Raw genomic sequence first — 12,223 nt, 5'->3', positions numbered from 1 at the left:
GCTTAAAGCAGCGTAACCCCTTTCTGCTCCAAGGATGGCTGTATTGTTGTACACATTAGTTTTCATTTTTAACAAATTTGTTAAGCGCCCTATTGTTTAAACGGCAATCAGAGGGTAGAACAACAAAAGTAAACATTTAGAAAATTACAATACCATACAAAACCACGACAGTCAGAACCATTTACAGAATTGCCCCCCATCCAAAAGCTCACTGAAGGGATCATTAGCCAGCAGCTTGTTTGGAAGAGTGTTTGCAACTGCTTTCCTACTGCAAGCAAGCGACTGCTAGATCGCACGCAGGGCAATTTCACTGCCCTAGGAGCCAAAGGGAAGAAACAGTGGGGAACACTTTGGGGACCCCAGTTTGAACAGCTTCATATTAGGAAGACCAGGAGGGTCGGGGCATTAGTCACATAGTTCAGATGTTGTATTCACCTGTCAATTCCCTCTACTAAAAGCCAGATAAATGCTGTAATCTTCAGCAAGCAGAAATGTTTAAACTGACGCCTCCCTTTCATGCCACTCCTCCTCAAACCTAAAAAAGGGATATATGCATTTAATCTGTCACCCACTTCGCCAGACTGTAACTTAATCACAATAGCTTTGTCATACTTTATCTGTCCTGACATGTACTTCAGTAGGGCTCATAAAGTAGTCTAAATATAGTCTTAGTTAATTTGAGGACAAGACACATGTTAGGAAAGTCAAGATGAAGGTCAGGTCAATGTTAAGAGCGAAGAAGTTGGTGTGCCGAAGTTGTCTTACAGAGTAGTTAGTTGGGCAAAGAAATTGTATTTTCACATAAAAGTAGTCAGCGTCGCCTTCCAAGACTTTGTTAAATGTCCACTGATTCGCACAATCTCCATAATGCAATAGGTATTTTTTTCTCTTGGGGTGAGTGTTTTTGTCTGCTGAACTGTAATACATTTTTTTACAACTAGATGAGGACTGTTTTTTTTTTTTATTGAGGCCGGGACCGTGCCCCACACACAAATCTGGAAAAATTTACAGAAGAGATCCTGCGCCTCACTTTCGCCCCTTTCTGGTGAGGTAAATGCTCACAATGACCCCTTAAGGGTGTGCAACTTTGCAGCTCAAACCAAAACACAGTTCTGGACCATAGAAAATAGAAAAAATATATATATTTTATTTAATTGTACCATATTTCATTCTATTCTTTATAAAAAACATATACAACCTGAATAGGTATGCAATGTAATCTTTTTTTTTAAAAATGTGTAGAAAAAATGTTATCTTACATTCATTGCCAACGTAAAACACCACAAATGTTGACAGAAATCAGGGAAAGGAAAAAGAAAGTGATAAAGTAAATATATAACTGGTAGCACTAGATTAAACACAAAACGACCTTCACCTAAATATTGTCACTAACACAATTCATCAACACATACACAAATAAGCAAAAAACTACATTAGAATTTCATAAAATCACATTAAGAAACCTACATACAATTCTGAGAAAAGCAATTGACACTGCTAGTCAAGCTATATACGTGTAACATTCAGCTGCCTAGTACTTGATCCTTATGTAAATTAGTCTTGCTCAGTACATTTTCAAAAAATATAAGATATCAGTGCTCTGTTGTAAACGTGTCTCGGTCACACGGTATCATTGTCCCAAAAACTGTAATACATGCCATAGTCCCAATTCCTGCATAATGCCTTTTTTTTGGTTTGGGTGAAACAAAACAGAATCTGTGTCAACTGTGTCAACTGATGTTTTCTGTGGCTTGGATACACCACAGGAAATGCAGTCTACTGTGGCCAGATGTGTGCAGTAGCCCGTAACAAGCATACAGTGCAACTGATGTCACTTCCGGCGAGGTCACTTCCCGTTGGCTATGCTAATGAGTCCCCCAACTTCTTTTTTTAGGACTTGACCCATGTACTACATGAAGACATATAGCACAGCACCTCTGCCAATAGAATGCAGCTAAGTCACACAACAAAATTCGGTCTAGCTGAACATATAATCAGTCTCCTGGACTTGTATACTCTCCAGACAACCTCACAGCACCCATCCACAGGCCAGCTCAACATACGTCGCTAGCAGGTACTTGGCCACCCCACCTACACACGCATTCTAATCGCCCCTGACGAATCTCCCACACCAGGGACTTCGGTCCCCCAAGGGCGTTAACCTACATTTCAGCCATACCAATGGGAATAGGCGCTATACAAATGCCATATTACATTACATTACATCCCTGGGTAACTCTGGCATGACTTCTGGATCAAGGTAGGTCATTCCGGATAACGAAGGACCCAGTCTGACATGTGGTCAGGGTTTTATGTGGGCTGGGTTAGCCCATGTCCTGGACCTTGCAAAGCTACCAAAAGCATGCCAAAATGAATCCCTGTTGTATCCCCCGTTTCACCCCAGACTGGCCGACTTGGCCGTAGAAATGGGAGCCCAGAGCGCCCATTTTCAATCAAGTCAGGCTTCCTCCTCTTCTGCTACTGTTTGATACCAGCACCTGGCAGCCCCAGTCCACTCACGGTTGAAAATCAAACAAGCAGTGAGCTCTCTACATAAGTGCACCGCAGACAAAGAAAACAATGCAAATGCCAAATGACTGAACTGAGTGTTCGAGGAGTTCCCCCTATCCCCTTTTCAAGCACCTCCGCAGTCAGTAGGAAGCTGCTGAGATGTGGGGGGCGGGACAAGGAGAGGGGCATGCACATGCATGACTCCACCTGCGTACAGAGAAACCAGGCAGGGTGCATAATAACTCATGCACAATAACACATGTAAAAGCGGAATAATTCATTCATTTACATCAAGCCAGACATTACCGGTGCCCCTATTGAATAAGTTGGCAGGTCTCCTGTATAGCATACCCTACACACTGGAGGACAAAGCTAAACATAGGTGATACAAGAAAAGAATAACCATAGGAGGGTGTGGTGGCTGGTGTTCATTTTACTTACACTGGAAATGTATTTTCATGTCAAACTGTTGAACGGGGGAGATCTGGGTCCCAGTCCTGGCTACTCCACATCACTAACATTGTGTGATTACTGCTAAATCCCTTCATATGCCTCTGTGCCACTGCCACTTATCTAGCAGAAGTAGCAGTACATACAAAAGTGACACATATATTATCAGGTGATTTGTGAAAGCTGAAAAACTGCCCATGTATGTTTGACTGGAACGGATTAAGGAAAGCTCAGCTTGCCTTCTCGCATATGTGAGCAAGATTTGTAATCAGCATACTGGGGAAACCGACTGCATGTTCTGAACAGGCTGCAAGGATGGGCCACTGATACCAGGATGCTTAAAACACTATTTGATAAGGCCACCATCAGCCGGTTCCATGTCATTTCATTGCAGGATGTTTTTTCGCAGGTTTTTTTTACCGCAAATTTTTTATCGAAAAAAACCCATTGAATTTTTTTACATTATTTTTGGGGGGTCCCCACCCACCCGGCGTCCCCACCCACCCGGCGTCCCCACCCACCCCCCCTTCCCTTTCAGTTTATTTCCATTACCAAAAAACACATCCCATATATATAATTTTTTAAACCCCCCCAAAAAAATGGATGGGTTTTTTTCGATAAAAAATTTGCGGTAAAAAAACCCGCGAAAAAACATCCCGCGATAAAAGGACGTTGTACTCATCAAGCCACGCCCCTTTCATGATGCTTGACGGAGCTTGCGCCACTTTGATCATCCTGCTTAAAGCACTGCTTAATATGGTTATAGGTATATTTCAAAAGATGACGAACGTGAAGGTAAAAGGAATCCCTTGGAGCCCACCTATATTTGGCTACAGATACATGTTCGTCTTAACCTGAACAACGCGCTTTGCTCTGAAAATACGCGGATGCCAAAATGCACGTAAATCAGGAGAGTGCTACGTACATAACCCCGGCATCCGTCCATTTGTAACCAAAACATACCCATGCTCATTCCCCTTTCCCCAAGAAAGCATAGAATGAGACCTGCTTTGTTTGTTGGCATAAAAAGGCCGCAGAATTTATTCCACAATAGCAAAAACCAAACTGCACACATTTGTAGAAAATTTGCAAGATGCGGCGACTGCTCCGTGTCCCAAGAACCTGCTTCCCCCTTTTCTTTCCCAAGAGTCCTTTAGTAGGCCCAACTCTCCCCACCTTGGTGTCCGAGCCTCTCCTGCCCCTGCAGGCGCTCCTGGGCGGGGAGAGTGCCGTTTCCTTGGGGGAAGCTGAGTCGTAATTGTTCCTCCCCGACGCCCCTGCCGCTTAGGCTCCAAAGGGGCGCTGGGTCTGAGAAGAGCAAAGACCCTTCCTGCTTTCCTTTGGGTCCTCCGGAGTCTGTCTCCTGTGTTTGTCCGGCCAAACACCCCCACACCGCCACACCGCCTAGTCATCCTGTGACGCCGATGAACAGGTGCTCATGCTTGTTCTGTTTGTAGGATTGGTGGGTAGGTAAACGAGAACCTCCTTCAGATGTACCAACGAGCGGGTGTCCCACGGGTGCAGCTGGATGCTGTCCTCCGTGCGGACCCCGCTCGTTATAAAGGGGGAATCCCCTCCCCTTTCTTTTGTTAGCCCTTTGCGGGCTTCTCTTGGTTTCTGCCGCACTTTCTGCTTCGCAGGCTTTCTCTGGCTTTGCCGCGCTCTCCATTTCGCAGTCTTTTCCTTCCTTGCCGCCACTTTGCCCCGGCGCCTCCCCCTCCCTCCCACAAAGGTGGGGGGTAGCAGGGGATCCCCAGGGAGGACACTGCCTGGGTTATCGGGGTGCCTCCTCCATTTCGCTGCGTTTTCATGTCGTCGACACTGTCATAACCCCGGCATGCGTCCATTTGTAACCAACACATACCCATGCTCATTCCCCTTTCCCCAAGAAAGTGTAGAATGAGACCTGCTTTGTTTGTTGGTATAAAAAGGCCGCAGAATTTATTCCACAATAACAAAAACCAAACTGCACACATTTGTGGAAAATTCGCAAGATGCAGCGACTGCTCCGTGTCCCAAGAACCTGTTTCCCCCTTTTCTTTCCCAAGAGTCCCTTAGTAGGCCCAACTCTCCCCACCTTGGTGTCCGAGCCTCTCCTGCCCCTGCAGGCGCTCCTGGGCGGGGAGAGTGCTGTTTCCTTGGGGGAAGCTGAGCCGTAATTGTTCCTCCCCGACGCCCCTGCCGCTTTGGCTCCCAAGGGGCGCTGGGTCTGAGAAGAGCGAAGACCCTTCCTGCTTTCCCTTGGCTCCTCCGGAGTCTGTCTCCTGTGTTTGTCCGGCCAAACACCGCCACGCCACATGTGGGTTTCCGCCCACCGTGGCTCCCCCCTTTGCTCATCCTCTTACGTTTCTGAAATCTTTGTGCAAATATTCCAGAAAAACAACTCCATACCTAGTGGTGACAGGTGTACCCCATCTTTCAAAAAATATTCAGGATATTTTAAATTAATCAGACAATGTCTAATCTGCCCAAATCCCCTGCCCCTGCAAAACTTGGACATAGCACAATTAAGCTCGCGCCTAGATTTCTCCACCACAGCATGGTTATCAGCTCCTCTCCATTCTAATCTAGGAATGATCTCCGACCAGACTATCTCAGTCTCCCCCAGCTGTCCAGCCAGCTGCTGCAATGAAAACATCATCTCCCGCATGAGAGCCACTCTTCCTAAGCTAGTTAAATCATTCCCCCCTAAATGGATGATCAGGACGTCATGTTTTAACTTGCTGGTCAACAGTTTGCGCACTTGTCCTTGCAGCTGCGCCCCTTTCATGCCCGGCACCCCGTGCCACCCAATCCTCAATTCGCCTGCCGTCAACTTTTCTTGCTCCGCTGTCCAGCTCGACCCAGCCCTAGACACATATGAGTGTCCTACCACCCATACCGATCTCCTCTTCCTTCGGGCTGGTGCTAAAGGAGGAAAAGAAGGTGTGTCATCCTTACATTTTTTCAGGCCTAATGTATCTCCTAAAAGAACCAGATTTCCATCTGCCTGATTGCCACTTCACCCATCCCTGCGGCAGCCGCTGATGTCGCGGCCCCGATCCGAAATGAATGTGTTCCGAACACACCTTCCTTCTCCCCTATTCTTTCCAGTGCCAGTTCCATCACTCTCTTAAATTGGAAGCGACTTAGCGCAGACCCATCATGATGAATAAGTAGTGGGGCATCCATCCCCGATGCAGGTCTCACCCTGAGAAACCCTGCTGTGGCCATGACTGGGCACACTGAGCTACCTGAGATGGGCCGTAGGAACACTGTACACCCTTTGCCTGCCTGATCCGTTTTTGACCTCTTTAGCCATAAGGTTACCTGCCCTTCAGAGTAATGTACGTCCCGCACCTGTAAATACTTTGAGCCTTTCGCCCCCTTCTTCTCCAGGATCAGCTCGCTAACCCTGAAAGCCCCGAAGAAAGCTAAGGTAAATGCTGCTCTGAACAAGGCTACCTTGAAAGCCCCGTGACAGACCTGCTCTAGACTGGCCACCACCCTCTGTAATTTGACAAAATCAATGGGCCGCCTCTCGTCCTCTTTGGGTTTCGCTTGCCTGGCCCACCCTCTCATGGCCATACAAATATAATGCTCTTTGGTGGGATCGCACAACCCCTCCAACTTTGAAAAATGGGCGATGGCTGCTAGGTGATGTGCCATCCATGACCTGGTTTTCCCTTCTTGCCATCCCCAGCCCACAAAGGCCCTTACAGGCGTCTTCTGATCGCTTCCTCCCAGCTCCTCTTGCTTGAATTTCAGATACCGTTCCCAGCACGCTTGGTATCTTTTAGTCGTGCCCGGTGCTAACGCCGTCTGAATTAGGGAACTTAGATTCCCCCAATCATGTCCCACCACATTGCTCTGAACGGCGTCATCCCTTTTTATGCTTCTGGGCAACACTCTCGAAATGTCTCCCACTGTAAACGAGAGAGAGCATCAGCTGCTGTGTTCTGTACCCCGGGAATGTGCCTAGCTCGTACTTCAATATTCAATTTTAGCATGCATTTGTTGAGCTCTCTTAGCAATCGCAACACCCTAATGCAGCTGGCAGATCCTTGGTTAATTATCGGAACCACCGCTAAATTGTCTGACCATAACATGACTCTGCTGTTCATCAGCTGTTCTCCCCACAGTTTAAATGCCACCACAATGGGAAATAGCTCCAACAGTGTGATATCCTTGGTGACCGCTAGGCGATGCCACTCTTCTGGCCATGCTGCACCACACCACTGGTTGTCAAGGATTGCCCCAAACCCTAGAGCCCCGGATGCATCAGTGAATAACCTCCGCCTGTCTTCGCTGTTGGTTCTAGCTCTCCACATGCGAACCCCATTAAAACTGTCCAAGAATTCATCCTACATTGCCAGGTGTTCCCGTACTTCAGCCCCCAACCTGACATGTTGCCCTGCATGCTTTAGTCCAACCAATTTCAGCTCAATACTCCTTGCAAATGCCTTACCCACCGGGATGACTTTGCCCGCAAAATTGAGATTCCCCGCCATGACTTGAAGCTCATTCAGGGTTGCCTTCTTTTTGGACTTTAGGACCTTGATGCAAGCCTTCAGCTTGGCTACCTTGTCCTGACGTAGCCTGCAAACCCCTTCCACTGAATCAATTTCAATTCCCAGAAAAGTCAGGCAGGTTGCTGGACCCACCGTTTTCCCTTCAGCCAGTGGTACCCCCATTACCTTCATCAACCTTTGAAAGACATGCATGATGTCCTGGCATTCTGCTGTTCCCTCTTTCCCGATGAACAAAAAGTCATCGAGGTAATGCAGCACTGTACCTCTCTGGCATTCTTGTCTCACCGTGAATTCTAAAAAGGTGCTAAATGCTTCAAAATAAACACAAGAAATGGCACACCCCATTGGCAGACATTTATCAAAGTAATACAGATCTTGAACCTTAAAACCCAACAAATGCTGACTATCGCGATGTATGGGTAGTAACCTGAATGCAGACTCTATGTCTGACTTCCCCATGAGTGCCCCTTTTCCAGCCGCCCTCACCATTTCCACAGCGTCCTCCAAGGTGGCATAATGCACCCTGCATTTATCATCTCCTATCCCATCATTGACCGACTCCCCCACTGGAAATGATAAGTGATGTATCAGGCGGTATTGACCTTTCTCCTTTTTGGGGACCAGCCCTAACGGTGATATTACCAGGTTGGAGAATGGAGGGTGCGTGAATGGGCCAGCCACCCGGCCCAAGTCGACCTCTTTGGCAACCTTCTGCCCCACCACCTCCGGCATCCCCTATGCCGACCGCAAGTTGGGCGCCTCGGTGCCCCTTTTCCTGTCTGAACATGGGATCTTGAACCCCCACCTGAAGCCCTCCCCCAACAACCTAGCATCCTCACTGTTATGATACGTATTCAACCATGGAGTCATAGCTCGTATATTAACCGGGGTTGGTAGCCCACCTTTAATCCATTCATTACACATTTTTTGCGGGATAATTTCTGACAGCACATTGTTGACTTCATTCTTTCTTAACCTTGCTTTTGCTTTTAGGGCTGCCTCTGTGTCTCCCTTCACTGCTTGAGGAGCTGTGCTCCTTGCTGTTTCCTCCCTTTGGGTGTTTAAATCGGCAAGTTTTGCCAAACGGGCACCCCTCCTCTGAATTGACCCTCCAGCATTCAGCTTGCTCCCCCTGGTAGCTGGTTCTGTTACTCCAGGAGGAGTGCCCGCGAAAGGACGACCTTCCCCGCCTGGTGTAACCACCTCTGCCCCTCCATACAACCTGCGTTTTTTCCCCCGTGGCTTTCTCACTCCCTTCGCTCGTGAGGACAGGTTTATCCACCACACCTCCTACATCCATCTCATCCCACGCTAGTGCAGGCCATACTTGCATTTTTAAACGAAATGCCCGATCGTACTGAAGCGAGCCTTCGCCTCCTCTTTTTAGATAAATGTCCTGTATGTAGTGGCAGTAAGCTAGCATTTCTGAGGCGTCTTGTGTGTGACTTTCTATCATTATAGAAGTATAGATTAAAAAGGATTTGATCCAATTGTGTATGGTTGCGTCAGTTTTGGGTGACTCCTTCTCACTTTTCTCCTTCTCTTTCTCTGATAATTCCTTCAACCCATTACCTAATGGTTCCATCCCCACAAACTCTAAAATATCAATGAATTCTTTCTTCCACACCCTTTCCTTAACTGACATCGGTATGTGCCATGACAACGAATTCACTGACACCCTAACTGGTGCAAACCCGGGCATAGTCCTTCCATATTGAGTCATAGTACCCCCTACTCCCCCTTGCCCAGCAATGGTGACCTGGGGTTCTCCCATGTCGGCTACCCCTTGCCCCCACCAGGTGGCTGGCTGAGTAACCCCTCCAGTGGTTGAAACCCACTGATTCCCTGTGCCAACCCCAACCGATGGGGTTACGGTGTTTAACGCTGAAGGCTGCTGGCCCTGCGGGACCTGTACTGCCGTGACATTCCCAGAGGCACCGCTACTTGTCATGCCAGGCCCTTGACTCATAGGTTGGTGAATCCCCCATTCAAAGACAGCGTATTAGGCCATCCCCCCAGCCCTTGCACGCCCGTCCCAGGACCCCCAATTCCAGAGGGACTTCCAGTTGGCTGGCAATTCCCAAATGCCCCCCCCCCTGGGACAGGTGTTACATCATTCTGCTGAAAAACAGTAGCCCCATTCCCCATTTCATTAAACGCATTAACATCCCCACTCAAGAGTGGCCCATTGCCCCCACTCCCCAAGGCTTGCATATATTGCAACACCATACCTTTCACCACCTACATGGAAGGTGGTCCATTCTCCCTCACCGCCACCGGTCTGGCTTCAGGCGTGTTGGGTGGTCCTTGGTTCATGGGTGCTGGCACAGGTGCAGGTGCCGGTACGGCTACAACCTTGTGCATCCGTCCTTTGGTCTTAGCGGGCGCAACCCTGCCTTTCTTGTTGCTCGCCGCTTGTTCTTTACTTGCTTTGGCCCTCTGTGTCATCACCCTTTTCCTTTTTCCTGTCGTTACTTCCTCTTCTTCCAACATTTCTTCCTCTTCCTGGTCCCTCAAATCTTCATCCTCTTGAAACATTAATGGTGATTCGGGCCTTTCACTGGTGCCAGCCTGGCTACCACCTGGATGACTGACCAGTGATTCCATCCAGTTGCTGCCGTGCTTTGCCACCACCAACTTGGCCACTGCCATAAAGGCATCCATGTCCATGTTCCTATGGGTCTTCTTTGTCTCTGTAGTAAGCTAGCTCTTCCTGACGAGTTTGTAGCTCTGTTGTTGATCTGTGAGCCACCGGCAACAATGTTTACCCTCCCGCCGCTAGGACCCTTCGCAGGGGGGGCTGCTGCCTGTGTGTTCCCGTTCAACCGTGCTTTCTTGAAGAAGCACGTAGCTGTGTTCCTCAGGGCGGTAACTGGCAAGGACAGGCGGCACCTTCCGCTTCCTGTTGCGGTAACGCACGCTCGTCGTGCCCTGCTTGGTGGGCGGTAACCGTGCACCAGCCGATCCCCTTTAGGGCGCCTCGGCCACCGTGCACCAGCTGATCCCTTTGTCAGAGGCACGATGCTGCGCCGACTCCCCTCAGCGTTCTCCTTCCTTGATGCGCTGCAGCTAATTCGATTTGCCCTGTTCCAGAATGAAAACAAGCTGCTTGCTTGCTTCGGTGATGTCGACGCAGACTTCGGCACAGGTGCCGCGCACAAGTCTGTTCCCTTTCGCCCTCACCCGAGACTCCCGCTACCGGTAGGCGGTACCGCACCCTCGCCGAGGTCTCCTTGGTAGGCTGCAATGTCCACCGGCTGTTCCCCTCGTTGGTGCCGCGCTGCTTGAGGCGATCACTTCCGCTACCTCCTTCTTCTATGAAGCGCCGCAGCTGCTCGAGAGCCGATGTTGATCCAGCTTATCTAGGCGCAGCCACAGCGACACGGCTCCCGGGGCTGCAGCCTTCCTCGAGCGAGCTCCTCTTCTCCAAAGCAAACAACGAACGTCCAACGAACCCTCTAAACGAGAACCTCCTTCCGATGTACCAACGAGCGGGTGTCCCACGGGTGCAGCTGGATGCTGTCCTCCGTGCAGACCCTGCTCGTTATAAAGGGGGAAACCCCTTCCCTTTCTTTTGTTAGCCCTTCGCGGGCTTCTCTTGGTTTCTGCCGCGCTTTCTGCTTCGCAGGCTTTCTCTGGCTTTGCCGCGCTCTCCGTTTCACTGTCTTTTCCTCCCTTGCCGCCACTTTGCCCCAGCGCCTCACCCTCCCTCCCACAAAGGTGGGGGGAGCGGGGGATCCCCAGGGAAGACACTGCCCGGGTAATCCGTGTGCCTCCTCCATTTCGCTGCGTTTTCGTGTCGTCGACACTGTCATACGTAGTGCACAATGCAAACGGGTTTTGTTCTAGCTGTTGACAACATGTGTGGGAGGGAAGGGGCATGGTGAAAAAGATATTCAATCACTGTGCTTGAAAGATCAATGGAATTAAGGCATTTCCCAAAGCATGGAAAAAACAAGCACTAAAAGTAACTTTAGGAGTGTTTTACAGTAGAAACGTCTGGTCTGCTTCCAACCCAACAAGCATCAGTACATATTTCAAGGACATCAAGCTATGCTACATTACTCTCGAAGCTTTCAGCTCACTGTTTGTGATTTGCAGCCAAATCCACAAATGTGCAAAAAGCAGTTGCCCTTAAGAAATGCTGTTAGAGCAGCGTCTGGTCCAACCTGAAAACTATCGCTGGATCATCGCGGAAAACTTTCAAGCGTCTATGGGACGATATTAAAGATTGCAAGCAGTGGCGCAGATTGGAATTCCATCACCTGTGCGAAGAGAAATGCCCTCCAGGCTGAGAGGTTCACAGAAACATTGATGTTTTCTTCTAAATGGAAAGTTTATGTGCTAGCAGTATCTAATGGGCCAACATGATTGATGACAAACATTCTGGAGGAAACATTCAGCTGGGAGAACATTAATGGCTAGGTAGATAGAGTGGCAAAGGTAGAAATACACTCAACAAGACTAAATAAACGAGGAACGGGGCTACTCGGATGCAGAAAGGAAACTCAGAAGTCACACGGTTTTGACACGTTTCCAAAATAAATCTAACATATAAACACTATCCCAATACATGTCCAGTCATTGACCAAATTTACAGCAATTATTCGTACATTCTGAAAAAAATAAGTAATACGTCATCTTACCTCAGACCGAAAATATGTGACTGTTCAAAGTTGAATAGGGAGTGGATTTTTGCTTCAGAATTTAAAATGATAAGCCTATCAATCAGATCCTAGAAATGAGACAAT

The 12,223-nt window shown here is 48.6% G+C and overlaps 1 protein-coding gene across 3 annotated transcripts in view; it reads right to left on the bottom strand.

Moving 5' to 3' along the window:
* Nucleotides 1-12,223, bottom strand: part of TBC1D32 (TBC1 domain family member 32) — a 2,506,374-nt gene that overhangs the window by 717,099 nt on the left and 1,777,052 nt on the right. For all 3 annotated transcript variants that reach the window (XM_069606604.1, XM_069606605.1, XM_069606606.1), the window contains one exon: nt 12,119-12,207. In XM_069606604.1, the coding sequence (XP_069462705.1) occupies nt 12,119-12,207 (89 nt within the window). The remainder of the gene's footprint in view (nt 1-12,118; nt 12,208-12,223) is intronic.

Source organism: Ambystoma mexicanum, chromosome 4p, assembly GCF_040938575.1.
Source record: "Ambystoma mexicanum isolate Mex_15411 chromosome 4p, UKY_AmexF1_1, whole genome shotgun sequence".
Taxonomy (NCBI): Eukaryota; Metazoa; Chordata; class Amphibia; order Caudata; family Ambystomatidae; genus Ambystoma; species Ambystoma mexicanum.
This window is presented reverse-complemented; position numbering and strand designations above follow the sequence as displayed.